At 57.2% G+C, this 17,511-nt stretch overlaps 1 protein-coding gene across 1 annotated transcript; it reads right to left on the bottom strand.

Moving 5' to 3' along the window:
* Positions 1-246: 246 nt before the first annotated feature.
* Positions 247-11,862, bottom strand: LOC133772864 (fumarylacetoacetate hydrolase domain-containing protein 2A). The gene is made up of 8 exons (XM_062209875.1): positions 11,687-11,862; positions 8,792-9,064; positions 6,743-6,959; positions 2,137-2,196; positions 1,760-1,922; positions 711-819; positions 534-621; positions 247-450 (listed from the first exon to the last, which is right to left on the bottom strand). Exons 2-8 carry the CDS (start codon positions 9,034-9,036, stop codon positions 388-390), a joined length of 945 nt encoding a protein of 314 aa, XP_062065859.1. The 5' UTR covers positions 9,037-9,064; positions 11,687-11,862; the 3' UTR covers positions 247-387.
* Positions 11,863-17,511: the final 5,649 nt, after the last annotated feature.

The following is a 17,511-nucleotide window of genomic DNA, read 5'->3' as shown; positions in this document are numbered from 1 at the left end:
GGAGCCAGACGACAGGCGAGGCTGCAAACCCTTAGCTGGACTACAATATCTTTGCTGTTTGACTGTTGCGCATCCCTTGCTGTCTCCATCCTTTGCTGTGATAAACAAGGGGACAGAGCATGTTCTCTTCCCAAACTCAACTGTCGCTTTTGGTGTGCCTGTGTAGGTAGCTGCACCTCCTTCCCCATCTCCCCCACCAGACCAGCCCGGAGAGAAAGCAGAGAGCATGGACCCAGCGGCCACTGTGGCAGGACAGATTTATTGAGAGCTCGATCTTCCTCCTTTCCACGTAGCAGCTTGAGGCAGCTGGCAGGAGCCCACGGCTGGCACTGGGCTTTCCCCGGTGCTGTGCTGAGTGGCAGTGGCAGCCCCATCCTATGTGCCCCATCACACCACCTTGTTGACAATGACACCAAGTCCTTCAATCTCACACCGGACTTCGTCTCCCTTCTGTAAGAGTGGGCCACAAGGGTTTCAGCCTTGGCCCCGACTTGCGCATGTGCACACACAGGCCTTGCTCCCTTTCCTCCTACCTTGAGAAAGACGGGAGGCTTCCTGAACACACCAACACCTGGGGGGGTCCCGGTCAGGATGACGTCCCCTGGATAAAGAGTGACGAACCTGGGCAAAGCAAGAGGACCAGAGGGCTCAGCTCAGCCTGCAGGTGTGTGGGCAGGGGGTGGGGCTGGCCACACAGGCTCCACACTCACTGGGAGACCCAGGCTATCAGCTCTTCCGTCTTAAACACCATCTGGCTGGTGCTGCTGCTCTGGACCACCTCCCCATTGACACGGCAGCTGATCTTCAAGTTGTGTGGGTCTGAAACGAAAGCGCGGAGGGAGGCTGTGTGAGCTGCCACGTGTGAGAGTGCCATTTGTGGCCTCCTTGGCTCAGCATTACCTGGGAACTTCCACAGACGCTGGCCCTCTTGTGCCCCCGGCATCCCTCGCCACAGTCACTTGGGTGAGTGACAGAGAGGAGGGCAGGCCAGACTCAAGTGGGGAGGAAAAAGGCTAGGGTTTTGCCCTACAAGATGGACAGCTGTCCACAGCAGAGGCTAACAACTGTAGACAGAAAAGCAACCCCGCATCCTCAGAGCACGAGGACGACAGCATGAGCAGGGACAGCGAGGCCCCCCGTGTCTGATGTAGGCAGGGCCCGGCCCACCTGTGCCAGCATCCTGGCGGACCCGCACTTTGCGTGTTCTTGTGACAGCGTTCACACCCTGAGCACTGCCTGCCTTACTGCACAGGTGCTGGAGGCACTGGGTGTCTCTGTGGCTCTGGCCCTGCCAGTGTTTTCAGCGGCTGTGCTATACCTTCTTGGCCAGGGGCCCCCTCCTGGCTCTCACCGTGTCCTTGCTGTCCTGGTCACACAGGGCTGACCTCTCCGTTACTGTGGAAAATGCACAGGCTCTGAGCCAGCCACTCACACCAACAGTCAAGGGCCAGTGTTGCTTCCTTCCAACTGTGGCAGCTGGAGGAAGGCTGGCCCATATGTCAGTGCGGCATTGACCATGGTCAGCCGCTTCATGAATGCAGTCTCACCACCTCCGCAGTTGCGTCCCCTAGGGGGCGTGGGGCTGCAGAGCTCAGCACTGAGGCTGAGACCCGCCCTCTGTAGAAGCCGCAAGGAAAGGGCCGAGGGAAGGGAGGGGCTCCGAATGTAGTGGACTCCCTCTCCAGCGCCTGGAATGCTGCTTTGTCCCCACACAGGTACCTGCAAGGATAGGTACAAATGGCAAGGACCAGGGACCTACCTGCCACACTGTCCTTGGTCACCAAGGCAGGGCCCAGGGGGCAGAAGGTGTCAAAGGTTTTTCCCAGTAGCCACTGCTTTCCGTTGCGTCTCATTTGCCAGTCACGAGCACTCACATCTTGAGCCACGGTGAAGCCGGCCACGTAAGCCATAGCATCCGTGGCCTGTAAGGGCAGACAGGTTACATCGCAGGTGACACTAATCCCTGCAAAGGATCCTAAAGCCTGTATCTCACAGGAGCCACCAGAGCCAGCCAAAGGTTGTGGGTGAGAGCAAGGGGCAAGGCAGACGGGGGCTGACCATTCCCAGGGCCGGGGACAGCTGGCATCACTGTGAGGGGGCAGGAGCAGGGTCTGGGGGCCCATCCCTTGCACTCACCTTGATGTGTTTGCCTTTCTTCCCAATGATCACGGCCAGCTCCACCTCCCAGTCCACCTCCTGTTGAGTGGGAGAGCAGCGAGCTGCAGTGGCCATTCCCACATGCGGAGGCCGCACACCATGCCTCAGGGCCAGGCCTCCACACCTGCCACGAAGCAGAGCTCATGGCCAGCTGCAGGACGTGTACATCCCTAAGCGCTGGGTAGTGGCAGGCAGCACTGCTGGAGGAAGGCACAGCTCCACACTGACCACAAGACCAACAAGTCTGGGAGGTTTAGTTCAGAAGTCAACTCTTGGGGCCGGTGTAGTGGCATAGTGGGTTAAGCCGCTAGCTGCGGCACTGACATCCCCATATGGCTGCTGGTTCAAGTCCTGACTGCTCTACTTCCAATCCAGCTCCCTGCTAATGCACCTGGGAAAGCAAGGAGGATGGCCCAAGTGCTTGGGCCCCTGCACTCCCCCTGCAACATGGGATACCCGGAAGAAGCTCCTGGCTCCTGGCTTCAGCCTGGTCCAGGCCATTTGGGGAGTGAACCAGCGGACGGAAGACCTCTCTCTATCCTATCCCTCCTTCTCTTTATGTAACTCTGCCTTTCAAATAAGTACAATTAAAAAAAAAAAGTCACTTTTGATAGCTGCAATAAAGACTGAACACCAAGCAATGACAGCTACCAACAGTTATCTCCATAGTGTGCCCAGCACTGCTCCAAGTGCTGTGACCCATGAACTCATTTTAATAACAGATCAGCATCACAAAGGTAAGTGTGGGCAAAGGACTTAATAAGGAATGCATGAAGAGGAAATAACCCATGGCCACAAACAATGAAAAAAATGCTCTCATCAGAAAATGCAACTTGGCCCTTCAGATTGGCTGCTGTTTCTAACAGTAGTAACTAGAATTGGTGTAAGAACACTGACACCTAGATGCTGGCCTCTAATACAACTCCCCACTAGAAGAAACAAGATCCCGGGAAGCGGTTAATTCCAGGTCCAAGACAAGAGTACGAGATGAGCCTGGCGTGTCCTGGCCAGAAAGCAAGGAGGTACTCAAGTGATGGGGCCAGGAACCAATGGGAAAGCCCCCTCCCCCCACAACTGGCCAAGCTGAGGTCAGAGCACTCGGAGATGGGGGCGGAGTTTGCAGTGCCCTGTAGCACACCTGCGTCTCACACTGGAGTGCCTGCCTTTGATTCCTGGCGCTGCTCCTACCCAGCGTCCTGCTAATGCAGACCCTAGGAGGGAGCAGGTGGCAGGCCAAGTACTTGGGTCCCTGCCATCCAGTGTGAGGAGAACTCGACTGAATTTCAGCCTCCTGGTTTTAGCTTGGCCCAGCCCCAACCACCAGTGTTTTAGGAGTGAATCAGAGGCTGGAGGATCTCTGACCTTCTGTCTTTTAAATAATTTTAATTTAAGTAATTTTTAAAAAAGGTAAATGATGAATTACAGCCAACTGAACAAAAATAAAAATCAGAAATGTCAGGATACAGAATGCCAGTGATCAAAGTATAAGGCCCAATAGAAAAGCCATGTGTCTCTACCCCCCAGTGCACTAAGTCAGGGGGGATGAAAAGCCGAGAGGCAGTAAGACAGAGTCCCCAGCTCCCACCATGGCCCACTTACTAGTCATAGAGATGAGAGCACACCTTCACAATCGGGAGATCTAGTGAGCATCAACTACACCAACCGGCTTAACTTTAGGGCCAGCCAACGTGAGCCTCCTCACGGGAGCACACAGCACCGCCTGTGGGCAACTCCAGACCGAAGTGCGTAACCTGAACCTCATAGTGAGGACACAAGGCAAATCCAGAGTGTGGGACGTGTGGGCAGGGAACCCAGCTGGGGTCTTCCCAAGGTCAGAGTCAAGACAGACAAGGGCGGGCAGACCGACCGAGAGCGGAGGGCAAACCACGGCCAGCTTAGGGCCTGCGTTTCTGTTTATTTATCCCAGGGGCAGAGAGAGAGGTCAGTCCTATCTGCTGGTTTACTCTCCAAATGCCCGCACTGGCTGGGGCTGGGCCTGCGGGCGCTGGCATCAGGGACTCAGTCCAGGTTTCTCGCGTGGGTCACAGGGACAGCCACCTGGGCCATCGCTGCTGCTTCTCGGGGTCCACATTAGCTGGAACCAGGAGCCAGAGCTGGGAACCCAACCCGGGAAGTCTGAGTGGGGCATGGGAACTGCAACCTTGGGAACTGCCCAACACCTGCACCTGTCTGCCTGTTTGTGCAAATACATCAGGTCTTCCTGCACCACCGCCGTGTTCACTCACGTGTCACGACCCCACGACAGCAGAGCTACACTGCCATAACACAGCCCACACTGCATTCAAGACCCAACATTTATTAACTGGCCTTTTAAGAAAAAGTCAGTGGAGCCCTGATCAAAACCTCTCAAGGCCGGCGCCGCGGCTCACTAGGCTAATCCTCTGCCTTGCGGCGCCGGCACACCGGGTTCTAGTCCCGGTCGGGGCACCGGTCCTGTCCCGGATGCCCCTCTTCCAGGCCAGCTCTCTGCTGTGGCCTGGGAGTGCAGTGGAGGATGGCCCAAGTACTTGGGTCCTGCACCCCATGGGAGACCAGGAGAAGCACCTGGCTCCTGCCATCGGATCAGTGCGGTGCGCCGGCTGCAGCACGCCAACCGCGGCGGCCATTGGAGGGTGAACCAACGGCCAAGGAAGACCTCTCTCTCTGTCTCTCTCTCTCACTGTCCACTCTGCCTGTCAAAAAAAAAAAAAACAAAAAAAAAAACCTCTCAAGAGACATGACCAAAATGTGTGTGGCCTTGATTAATCCTAGATCAACCAAAAAAAAAAAAAAAAAAAAAAGCAACCAAATTCAGAGTCACCTTCGGTCAACTCTGAGTGTTCCCGGTTGGGAATAGGGCCAGCTGGACTATGGATTAGATATTATTCACGTTCATTTTATTAGTGGTAACCATAGTATGGTCATGTAGGCCACTGTCCCTATTAGGAGATGTATGCTTAAGTTTTTTATGAGTGAATTGTTTTAGTATTTGCAACTTTCAAAGGTTCTCACCCCAAAAATATATACATTCAGATGAGGAAGGAGGGAAGGGAGAGACAGAAAAAATATGGCGAGATAAACCAGGTGAAGAGTCTGAGTGTTCATTATACCTTTGTTTTCAACTTGACTATAATTTCCAAAACATCCCCCGCTCCTTTGTTTTTAAAGATTTATTTATTTGAATAGCAGAGTGAAAGAGAGGGAGAGACCCAGAGAGAGATCGTCCATTGTTGGCTCAATCCCCCAGTGGCTACAACGGTGAGGGCTGGGCCAGGCTGAAACCAGGAGCTGGGAACTCCATCCTGGTCTCCCACATGGGCAACAGGGGCCCCAGCACTTGGGCCATCCTCTGCTGCCTTCCCAGGTGCATCAGCTGGAAGCTGGATAGGAAGTGGCGCAGCCAGGACTCAAACCAGTGCTGATACAGGATACTGGTGTTGGAAGGAGCAGCTTAACCCACCGCACCACAATGCCAGCCCTTCCAAAACATATTTCTAAAATCAAAAAAGGAGAGGAAACAAACTAGTGTTAGTAACGGCCCAGACACTGCTGGTGGATGTGTGAAACTGTTTTTACAACTTCTCTGACAGTCAGTTGGGCAGAATTTCTCAAGCGTTTTAAAATGCTGCCTGTACTTTGACACATTCAAATTCTAGGAGCTTATCCAAAGGAAATAATTAAGTATTAATGGATGTGCAAAGTCTTTTCTAGGTAAGCCTGGTCATTGCAACATTATTTATAAAAGCTAAAACTGTAAACAACTTAAGTCCAGCACCAGGGAACTGCTGAGGAAGTTACGGCTGTCGGTACAACAGAAATTCCTAGGCAATCTAAAATCCGGCAGGAAAACTGCTCAGTAGTGTGAAAAATGCTCCTGACAGAGTCTTCAGTAAAATGTTGGTGCAGGAGGAGTATAAAAAAATACACACGGAATAAAAAACACTGGGAAGTTATGCAGCAAATACTAATACTACAAACCCCGGGCAGTACGAACACGGGTGGCTGTGCACTGTCCTGTTGAATGGTCATCATTGATTTTCCTTTTTTTTTTTTAATTTTTGACAGGCAGAGTGGACAGTGAGAGAAAGAGAGAGAGAGAGAGAAAGGTCTTCCTTTGCCGTTGGTTCACCCTCCAATGGCCGCTGCGGCCGGCGCACTGCGGCCAGCACACCGCGCTGATCCAAAGGCAGGAGCCAGGTGCTTCTCCTGGTCTCCCATGGGGTGCAGGGCCCAAGCACGTGGGCCATCCTCCACTGCACTCCTGGGCCACAGCAGAGAGCTGGCCTGGAAGAGGGGCAACCGGGACAGAATCCGGCACCCCGACTGGGACTAGAACCCGGTGTGCCGGCGCCGCTAGGTGGAGGATTAGCCTGTTGAGCCACGGCGCCAGCTCGTCATTGATTTTCTAGAGAGAAGGTCTGTCCGTGACTTTTGTAATCAGGGAAAGATGGGACTGCTTTTTTTCTGAGGCCACTGCTATCAGCGTGTGATCCCCTGCAGTCTCCATTCCCTGTGATGGGGTCTCCTGCAGCCTGAAGGTCGGGCTCCGGGCGCCCTGTGGGGGCCGCAGCGGGCAGGCACCCACCTGGCTCTCGGGCGGGAGCACGACCTCGTCATAGGGCCCCACGATGGAGCTGCCGAACTTGCTGAAGATGATGGGCTCCTTGGGCACAGGCACGTTCTGCTCTTTGCAGTGATCCACGTAATTCATGCCCACACACACCACTTTGTCTGGCCTTGTGACAGGGGCCAGGAAGGTCACCTCTGACCGCGGCAGGACTGGCAGCTGGGCAGCCAGGGCTCTGCAGAGAGCAATCAGGGGAGAGGGGTTGGTTGGGAGCAGGCTGGCCATCCTGGGGCACCTGAAGAAATCCTGCAGCAGCTACAATGTTTGCTTTTTACACTTTCTAACTTTCGATTTATCTTCATTTTATTTGAAAGGCAGAGACAGCGAGAGAGAGTCCGTCTGCTGGTTCATTCCTCAAATGCCCACAACAGCCAGGGCCGGGCCAGGCTGAAGCCAGGAGCCAGGAACTTAATCCAGGTTTCCCACGTGGGTGGCAGGGGTGCGAATACTTCAGTGAGCATCTGCTTCCTCCCTGGGAGCACACTGGCAGGCAGCTGGATCAGAAGCAGAGGAGGCTGCCCCTGACCTTGGCACTCCTATATGGGATGTGGGCATTCACAGCAGCATCTCACTGCTGTGCCAAGCACCCGCCCCGGGTTTGCTTTGTCAGTGAGGAACCTGCTTTCAAAGGCGCCCTTTGGAGATTTATAACATCATTCACGGGCCACACAAAGTCACCAACTCAGAGAGGAGCCTGCGACAGCCTTACTGAATCCCAAGTCCCCACTGCGGTTGATTTGGCAGGGCCGCAGCAAATGATCCCCCCACCCCGCTCCAGATCAGTCCAGCAGGGTCAGTGTGAAAACCCAGCCCTGCTACACCCTTGGCCACAAAGCACGATTCACTCTTTCATCCAGTGTTAATTCTCTTCCCCCACTGGGTAATTCAGGTCCAGGTAAGAGGACTCAAAAGGGGCCTGCCACCCCTCTGGTCACCTGTCCCCCTCCCTGGAGACCACCGTCTGTGTAGCTCCTCAAAGCTCCCCCCACCACACTTTTATATGCATACGATAGCACCCCAGGCTCCCATACACCTTTCTTTTCTTTCCTTTTTCTTTATTTTTATTTTTATTTTTTTGACAGGCAGAGTTAGACAGTGAGAGACAGAGAGACAGAGAGAAAGGTCTTCCTTTTTCTATCGGTTCACCCCCCAAGTGGCCGCTATGGCCAGCACACCGTGCTGATCCGAAGCCAGGAGCCAGGTGCTTCCTCCTGGTCTCCCATGTGGGTGCAGGGCCCAAGCATTGGGCCATCCTCCACTGCCCTCCCGGGCCACAGTAGAGAGCTGGACTGGAAGAGGAGCAACCGGGACAGAACTAGTGCCCCAACCGGGACTAGAACCCGGAGTACCGGTGCCACAGGCAGAGGATCAGCCTAGTGAGCCGCGGTGCTGGCCTTTCCTTTTTCTAACTCAGTATCTTCCAGCGATCTCTCCAGAGAGAGCAGCCACTTTTTTTCTCCACAGCTCTGGTTACTGCTCATGTCACTACACCCCACTCCCTAATGAGGGGCGTGGAAGTTGTTTCCAACCTTGGGAACACGGTGTCAAGGACTCCGGGTGCTCTCAAACATTTCTGTTTCCTGAACACGATAAGGTAGAGTGGTTTGAACTGACTGCTCTCCAACCCCCCAGGACAGATTCCACAGGGCCCCTGGCTTCAGGGCCACCCCACCCAATCCAGCCCAAACTTGGCAGCTGTCCTGGAGACATTGCTGCTGAAGTCCTCTCTCCTCTAAGGAGCCAAGGGTCCAAATCATTCTTCGGCTTCCCAAGTTGCCTCACAAGTCCCCTGGCCCTGGACCCTGCAGGCAGGCAGGGGCTTAATCCCATAGGGAAAGCAGCATGAGGAGTAGAGGCTGGCTCCATTACCCAGAGGGGGCCTCGGGAGAGCTGACCACCCTCTCGGGGCCTCCTAACGAGAACAGGTAAGAAAGGAAAGGTGAAAAGTTCACCTGCTGGCTGTTTCCCAGGGCGGGGGCTCCAGGGCGACACTGCCGGCTGCCTTACCTTCTTGCCACCGACAGGGTAGCCTCTCCCTGCTCCAGGAACTGCATCATGGTCTTGGGGAGTGTGGGGTCAAAGGCGTTGAGGTCGATGACTCCCCCGCCACTCTCTGACTCCAGGCCTAGGCGAGGCCCTGCCAGGTGAGGGGCCTGGAACTGCACCAGTCTCATGTCTCTGGAGGGTTGCAGGGGCCGCTTGTGAGCCTGCAGCAGAGCCCTGAGCAGCCTCCTCCCAGCAGACGCCAGCATCAGCACCTCCGGAGGGAAAGAGCAGGACCTGGAGGACAGAGAGGTCCCGGAAGCGCCTCAGCCGCAGCCCCATCCCCTCGCCCCGCCGCGATTCAGAATCATCTCACCCTGCCAGCAACCATGTCGTGCCAGTCCCGGGAATGCCAGTGTTTCTGGAAAGTTTACGCTGTGCCTGGCACACAGCAGGCCCTGGGGAAACCAGGCCGACAGACTCAGCCCTGCCATCCTGCGCCTACAGCTGACGTGAGCCACAGTACTGGGACCAGTGCCGTGGAGGTGACCAGGGGTCTGCCTTTTATCTGGTGCCGTGAGGTCAAGGACGTGATGTGGGCTGAGCTGAGCACACACGGGCAGCAAGAGCTGTCAGGGTGGCAGCCCAGCATGGGCAAGCGGCCACTGCCGAAACTGGCTTCCTAGCTACCCAGCCATTGTCAAATGCTAACTTGACTGTGTTACATTTATTTATTTTTTACTTATTTGAAAGAGTTACAGAGAGAGGTAGAGATAGAGAGAGAGGTCTTCCATCTGCTGGTTCACTCCCCAGATGGCTGCAACGGCTGGAGCTGCGCCAATCCGAAGCCAGGAGCTTCTTCTGGGTCTCCCACGCGGGTGTAGGGGCCCAAGGACTTTGGCCACCTTCTACTGCTATCCCAGGCCACAGCAGAGAGCTGGATTGGAAGTGGAGCAGCTGGGACTAGAACCAGCGCCCATATAGGGTGCCGGCGCTTCAGGCCAGGGCTTTAACCTGCTGCGCCACAGCGCCAGCCCTGACTGTGTTACCTTGTTACTTAAAATGCTTCCCACTGCTGCCACCCTCAAGCAAGAGCCTCTACCAGGCTGTCCCGGCCTCCCGGAACAGCTCTGCGCCTGCCCCTTTGCCTCTCAGTGACTTGTCCCCGCTGCTGGAGCACAGGCTGCCCGAGGTGAGAGTCTGCACACAAGCAGCGGGGCCTGACGAGGACCACCGGGCTGCCTCCCTCAGCGCGGGGGCCAGGGCTGCTGAACTCACAGTGCCTGGTGCCCAGAAAGCTCTCTCTCCACTCTCTGCTGAGTGAGCAACTGTCAGAAGGTAGGATTTGGCTTCTCACCATGGGAAAGCCTGGTGACTGTCAACCTTGGGAGGCATGGTTGTGCCTTCCCTCCTTGAATCACCTGGAAAGAGTTCGGGTCCTGTTGACAAGCCCCACTGTCCTGTTCTCCGTGTTCTTAATCTAAGTCTGGCCTCCCCTCTGCACCACGGAGACTTTCCTCTGGATGGTTCTTTGCTTTCAAAAATACCCCTTTATGGGTCAGCACTGTGGTGTAGTAGGCTAACCTGCCTGAGGTGCTGATTCCTGTCTCAGCTGCTGTGGCCTGGGAAAGCAGTGGAAGATGGCCCAAGCACTTGGGCCCCTGCACCTGCGTGGGAGACCAGGAAGAATCTCCAGGCTCCTGGCTTCAGATTGGCGCAGCTCCGGCTATTGTGGCTATGTGGGGGAGTAAACCAGTTGATGGAAGACCTCTCTCCGTCTCTCCCTGTCTCTGTCTGTAACTGCAATTCAAATAAATAAATAAATACATCTTAAAAAAAAAAAAAGCCCTTTATGCCACAAGTACGTGAGGTACCTGTCTTAACAGAAGCCCTGGTCTTCACCCAGATGAATTAACCTGTTCAGTTAAAGATTCGTTAGTCTCAGGTCACCACTGTGCTGACCCTCAAAGTCCAACCAGGAAACCAGGGGCTTCAAGCCCCTAGCCCCGCTGTCTTCCACAATTACCAACTATGCTATGGTCAGAGGGCGGCTCCAACCAAAGGGCCTGTGTTCAGGCTCTCCATGTGCTGCGCTAGGAGTCCTGTCCCCACTGCACGCCAGCTATCACCCACGTCTCATTTAATTCTCTTGACAACTGTGGTGGAGAGGGGCTGTTAGCCCCACCTTACAGATGAAAAAACTAAGGCTTGGAGGGGTTAAAGGGATTTGCCCAAGGGTCTCAGGGTCATTGGGCTAGAAGGAGAAAGAGCTGGGATTTGAATCCAAGTCCAAGAGACATTGAAATCCTTGGAAGACAACCCAGCTACAACCCCTCCCCCCACCTCCCCTCCGCTCCCCCGGGGCACTTTAACCCGGAGCCTATCGGAGAAGGAAGGATCTCCACCAGGAGTTCCTCCAAAGCCCCTAACTACCAAAAGCCACGCCTGAGAAAACACCGCCAGCTGGCGACCGCGCCTGCGCTGTTGTCCAGTGACGGGCACCTGCAGATCCGTCCACCACTACAGCCACGCCCCTCAAGTAGAGCTCTCCTGGGGCTGAGAGGTGCAGTCCCCTGCCCAGGCCCCAGTCGCAAAGTGGTCCCTGTGCTTCCGCAACAACCGCGAGGCGAGCAGCTGGAGACCCACCCAACGCTGCGAAAGGGGCGACGGCACGAGGTGGGAACACAACAAACTTCATTCTGCGGAGCGGGGTTGCACGTGGGGCCGACGCCCACCAGGTCTGAAACCTAGGTCGGCCCCTCAGTCTCCCTCCGTGTCCTGATTTGTGCCCTGCAGTCAGGGGGTCCGCGCCACCCTGTCCATGGCTTCGTAAGCAGCTGGGGGATCCAGGTCCAGTCCCGCCCTCTGCGCGAGACCGGGCGGCGGACACCCTCCCCGCCTAGCCCAGACCCAGTCTACCTGGCCTCGGCCGGCGGTGCTGCCAGGCGCCCCACGCCGCAGGGCTAAGGCTCACGGGCTGGAGGTGAAGGGCGAAGGGCGCCTGGACACCAGCACCAGTCACTGCTGGCGCCAGCGACCCCGCCAGCCGCGGCACTACACTGACAGCTGAGTGGCGTGGCGTCCTGGGAATCAGGCTGGGGATCCCGGGCGCGCCCTGATGACGTCACGGAGCCAGGGCCAATAGGGCGCCTTTTTCGGCCCCGGAAGGCCAATCCCGAGGGTGGGCCCAGCGCCCATGGGCGGGTCGTCCGGGACGTTCCTTCCGGCCTCCGGTCCTGACGCCAGCGCCTGGGCGCCCTGGGCTAACCCATACCCGAGCGGGAGGGCGTCCGAAATGGAGCATCCCGGACGCCTCGCTGACCGCCCCCAACCCCGGCCCTGCTTCTGGGCCAGGCAAGAGGTCGTAGCGCGCTGATTGACAAACGCGAGTGTTCTGTCTTCTGGCCGTGACCTATCCCTGAGGCGGGGCTTTGCCCTAGATGGCGCAGGCAGTGAGCCGCGAAGCAGGTGCAGCACAGCTCGCCAGGCCCCTGACATGTGAAGACCGAGGAGGGGCTCTGGCAAGAGGCCCCCACGTTATTTAAGGGCCGGATCATTGAGGACTTTGCCCGTCCCACAGAGTTCGGCTCTAAGTGCACGGGAGGGAGAGTGACTGGGTTGGGTCCCCGCTCCGCGCCCGACGCAGCAGGTGATGGCCCAAGTAGTCGGGTCCCTTGCCACCCAGGTGGGAGACTTGCATTGCCGGTTGCCAGCCTCTGCCTGGTGCAGGCATCTGGGGAAATAAGGGGACGATGGAAAAATCTCTCTTCGTCCCTCCATCCCTCTCCTTCACCTCCCCCAGCCCACCCCCTCCTTCAAACATAAAAGGTTCGGCTCTGGCCCCGCCTCCGAGGGTAAGAGTGGTCAGGGCGCATGTGGTGAGTGCCCAGAGATACTCAGGGGGAAACACTGACAGCCAGCATTGATGACAGGAGGCGGCCACGAGAGGGAAGGGGGTGCAAGGCTCGCCCCCAGGTCTCTGGGTTGGGAGCAGAGCCCTTCCTGGGGACAGGGCCGTAGATCTGCCAAACAAAGCTAGTAACGCCAAGCAGTGGCAAGGATGTGGAGGGACAGCACGGCCACCCATTGCTGGTGGGATTATAAAGCAGTGCAACCACTTTCAAAATCATTTTGGCAGCACTTTAAAACACTTCAACATATGCTTACCATACGACGCAGCCGTTTCACGCCTGGATATGACAATATTGCATTTTCACCTCTGCTCTGTGCTCCTAGAAAGAGTGATGAAATCCAAGAAAGGAGCTGGCGCTGTGGCGTAGCGGGTAAAGCCGCCACCTGCGGCATTGGCATCCCATATGGGCACTGGTTTGAATCCCGGTTGCCCCTCTTCCAGGCCAGCTCTCTGCTGTGGACTGGGAAAGCAGTGGAGGATGGCCCAAGTGCTTGGACCCCTGCACCCACATGGAAGACCAGGAAGAAGCTCCTGGCTCCTGGCTTTGGATCAATCCAGCTCTGGCCATTGCGGCCATTTGGGGAGTGAACCAGCGGATGGAAGACCTCTCTCTCTCTCTCTCTCTCTGCCTCTCTGTAACTCTGCCTTTCAAATAAATAAATAAATCTTAAAGAAGGAAATCCAGGAAACAACTTACTGGAAAGCACCACTCTTTCCCATATGACTTGGATCTTTTTTTTTTTAAAGGTTTTATTTATTTATTTATATAAGAGGGAGGCAGAGACAGAGAAATTCTCTGGTTCACTCCCCAAATGGCCAAACCGCTAGAGCAGACAGAGCCGGAGCCAGGACCCGGGTCTCCCTCAAGGGTTTGCCGCTATGCTGCTGTCCTAGTCCCATGCCCTGGTACAGAGCGGTGTGCACAAGGACGTTTACCTTCGTCTTCTCTGAATGAATGGATGGATGGATGGATGGATGGATGAAGCAATGGGCTGGGGGCAGGATGGATGGATGCTGGAGTGGAGATGCCTCCCCTCCACCTCCACCCCGTGTCTCCTGGCTTTTCCACATACGTAGGGCAGGGGATGGGATGGCCTGAGGCTGGGGTGGGGGACAGGGGTGAGACCAGCATCCCTCCCTTTAGTCCCATGGGCTGTGGTCAGCAGAAACGTGGACACTGGCCCCAGAAGTTTGTCAACAAAGCCAGGGACCTGGGGACTTCCTGGTCCCGGCCGGCTGGCAGGAAGCGCCACACGGCCTGCCCTTTGGGGCTTCATTTTTTTTTTTTTTTGTTTTTGACAGGCAGAGTGGACAGTGAGAGAGCGACAGAGAGAAAGGTCTTCCTTTTGCCGTTGGTTCACCCTCCAATGGCCGCCGCGGTAGCGCGCTGCGGCCGGCGCACCACGCTGATCCGATGGCAGGAGCCAGGTGCTTCTCCTGGTCTCCCATGGGGTGCAGGGCCCAAGCACTTGGGCCATCCTCCACTGCACTCCCTGGCCACAGCAGAGAGCTGGCCTGGAAGAGGGGCAACCGGGGGGGGCTTCATTTTTAGTTTCTGGATGTTTTACTGTATTTGCTGATTCTTCAAAACTGGAGAACTTGCGTGCGCCAGAAGAGCCTGGGGAAGAAAGCAGGCAGGGGCAGTGGCTGGCGGGAAGCGGGGAGGAGGGGGGGGTGTTGGCGGCTCAGGTCCAGGTGGGCTGCCCAGAGGAGACGCTGAAGGACTTTGACCCCCGTGTGGCCGGGAAGCTGGGCCTATGACCAGGGCACTGTGGCCCGGCCTCACCCTGTGAACTCTGCCCCGGCCCCGCTCCTCACACCCCTCAGTCAGCAGCATTTACTAACTGCTCCCCCCCTGCATTGCGCAGCCGCCCTGCCTGCTCTGGGGCCCTGGGGTGGCGGCCACGGTTCCCGCTTGGGGAGATGACGCTGGGCGTGGCAGCCTGGGGCCCCTCCCTCCAGGTCGCACAGGAGTCTGGAAGCACGTTCGCCACCCCACAGCCCCCCTTGAAGTTAGGGCCAACGGCAGTTGAGAATCTTCCAGCTACGTGTGCAGAGCACCCCAGTCCAAGCGGCTTAAGGGGTGGGGTGGGGGTAGGTGGGGGATGGACTGAAGGGGCTTGTCTAAGTGAAAAGTGCAGAGATTGGAGGGGGTTTGCTCGAGGTGCGGTTTGACTTTGAGCTTAGGCCCCAATGCTCCTCCCCTCTCCCTATTGTTTTTTCTCTCTTCAATCCTCAGCGAGGGCTGCTTCTGCCCCAGCTTCATTCTCATGGCTCCTCACGGTGACAAAATGGCAGCAATAGCTCCAGCCCTTTTACCCCATCATCATCAGAGATTGAGGAGAGGAGGTGGGAGCGTCTTCTTTGCTCAGCATTTCCAGCCGAGGTCTCCCTGGGCTTCCTCGGCTATCATCAGGCCAAGTGCTCACCCCAGTTCATTAGGATGACCCGGAACAGGCAACACGCCATTGGCTCGGGCCAGGCTTTGCTCTCTCTCCCTGACCCCAGTCTTCCTGAGTGGAGGAGGGATCTCCAGGCAAGACTGGCGAGTTGCTGCCAGGAGAGGGGGGTGGATGCAATCAGCTGACTTCCCTCGTCACCGTCAGGTGGCCCAGAGACATTGAGAGAAAGCTCCCGAGGGGAGGGCCTTTTACTGGAGGGAGGGGCATGGAAGACACAGATGCCGCAGGCCCCGGGCCGCTCAGAGCCAGAGGGCCAAGCCGCAGGAGCGGAGGCCGGCGCGGCCCAGCACGTGACGAGAGCGCAGCTGGGGCTCCTGCAGCAGGAGCAGCAGAGCGACCAGGAACACAGCCACCGGCAGGGAGCCAGGCTGAGTCTGAGGCCAGGGGGCTGCCCTGGAGGGAGGTTTGTGGCCTGCTGATCCTCGCATGGCCACTAGAGGGCGCTGTGCTCCGGTGCCTGCCTGGTCCACTCCCTGTTCCCTGCCCAATCGCTGGGACCTTCCCGCTCTGGCCAGGGCCACGTCGCCCCGTATCTTCCCTCTCCAGACACGAGATGGGCGTGTGGGTGGGTGTGCATGGGGTGGGGGCAGGTTCTTTTAGATGCCCTCATCTTGGCCTTACCTAGGCATGGGGCGACCCCTGGCTGGGCGGGCTCTGGCATTCCCCTGTGCAGATGGGACCCCACTGCCACCCTGCCTGGGAGCCCCGTGGTGCTTGCTCACGTCGCGGGCAGTTAGACTCTGCACATTCCTTTTACAATCTGCTGCTTCAGACAATGTGCAGGCGATTGAGCTGGGCCACGCATGGCATGGGCTTGCTGCCCGCGATGGCTGGTCTTTGGTTACCCCTTCACCCAAAGGGCTGGGGACCGGGCAAAGGGGCCGGAATGATCGCCCCGCCCCTGGAATAACAGAAAACATGGACCTGGGGCTTGACCAGGGTGGAAGGGGTTGCTGGGTGCCATGGAAAGAACAAGGAGCCACGGGGGTCTCAGAGCTGCCCAGGGCCCAGCAGCGCAGCTCCTGGCTGGATGGGTCCAACAGGGAGGACTGGGGGAGGGAAGAGCTTGGGGCTCCCCGGTTCTGTCACTGCTCACCGCGGCCCTGGCAGCCATCAGCAGGGCTCCTGAGTGCCTCACAGCCAGCTTCCCGACCTGTGTGTTCTACTTCTGGTTCCGTGGGACATCCAAGTCCTCCCGGCAGCGAGGGAACCGGCAGAGTGGCTGCCTGGTGTGCAGGACGGGGCAGCAACCCCACCCCAAGCGGACTGGAACGGTTGGATGCCCAGGGAGTGCCGATGGCCCTGCACCTTAGGACCCCCGAGAGAGAGACGTGTGAGGACTTGAAGGATGGGCGCGTGGCTGTTCCTGGAAGGCTCCAGGTCCCAGAATAAAGGTTGGGGCCTGGAGCAAGCTGAGGGATTGCTATAGTCAAGGTTGGTCCCTGGGGCTTGCCCGGGCTGGCCTCGCAGAAACCAGGGCTGTGGCCTACACTGGGGTGCCCGGGCCGCCATCCCCGGCTCCCGCCCCTGACTCCAGCTTCCTGCTAAATGCACACCTGGAGAGGCAGCAGTGAGGGCCCAAATGCCTGGGTCCCTGCCCCCACCTGGGAGTCCTGGATGGAGTGCCCGGCTCTCAGCTTCAGCCTGGTCCAGCCCTCTCTGCCTATGAAATAAATAAGTAGACAAACTTTGTTTTGGAAAATGAGGTGCCCCTATGAGAAGCACCTCCAGAGCTGTGTGAAGCCCTCTGTAGAGCAGGCATCGCTCCCAGGGCCTGGCGACCCTGTCTCCACTGCTTGCAGCCCTCTGTGGCGCCAAGAGGTGAAGAGGCTGGTGTGCGGCTCAGCTGCCCCCTGGTGGTCATCCAGGGACATAGCAGGTGCTGGAGCTGTGAGGCGGAGCCCAGCAGAGCAGGGTGTGGGCACCTTAGCCAATGTCCCAGACCTCAGTTTCCCCCTTGATGTGCTATCGGAGTGACAAGGGAAGCCTCCTCGACAGGGTGCCTAATTTATTTATTTTTTAAAAATATTTATTAGAAAGACAGAGCTACAGAGAGGCAGAAGGAGAGAGAGAGAGAGAGAGAGAGAGAGAGAGGTCTTCCATCTGCTGTTTCACTCCCCAGATGGCCACAACAGCGGGAGCTTTGGTGAGGCGGTGCTGATCTGAAGCCAGGAGCCAGGGGCCAGGAGCTTCTTCCAGGTCTCTCATGGGGGTGCAAGGGCCCAAGCACTTGGGCCATCCTCTACTGCTTTCCCAGACCACAGCAGAGAGCTGGACCGGAAGTGGAGAAACCAGGATTCGAAACAGAGCCCGTATGGGGTGCTGGCACTGTAACTTTACCTGCTACACCACAGCGCCGGCACCTCCCA

This window comes from Lepus europaeus, chromosome 13 (assembly GCF_033115175.1).
Source record: "Lepus europaeus isolate LE1 chromosome 13, mLepTim1.pri, whole genome shotgun sequence".
Taxonomy (NCBI): Eukaryota; Metazoa; Chordata; class Mammalia; order Lagomorpha; family Leporidae; genus Lepus; species Lepus europaeus.
The sequence above is the reverse complement of the archived record's forward strand: the minus strand, read 5'-3'. Positions and strand labels throughout refer to the sequence as shown.

Coding starts and splice junctions, on each gene's coding strand:
- LOC133772864 (XM_062209875.1), bottom strand. CDS start 9,036: ATGCTGGCGTCTGCTGGGAGGAGGCTGCTCAGGGCTCTGCTGCAGGCT. Junction 1,923..2,136: donor AGAAAGGCAAACACATCAAG/GTGAGTGCAAGG, acceptor CTGCCCTTACAG/GCCACGGATGCTATGGCTTA. Junction 820..1,759: donor GACCAAGGACAGTGTGGCAG/GTAGGTCCCTGG, acceptor CTTTCGTTTCAG/ACCCACACAACTTGAAGATC.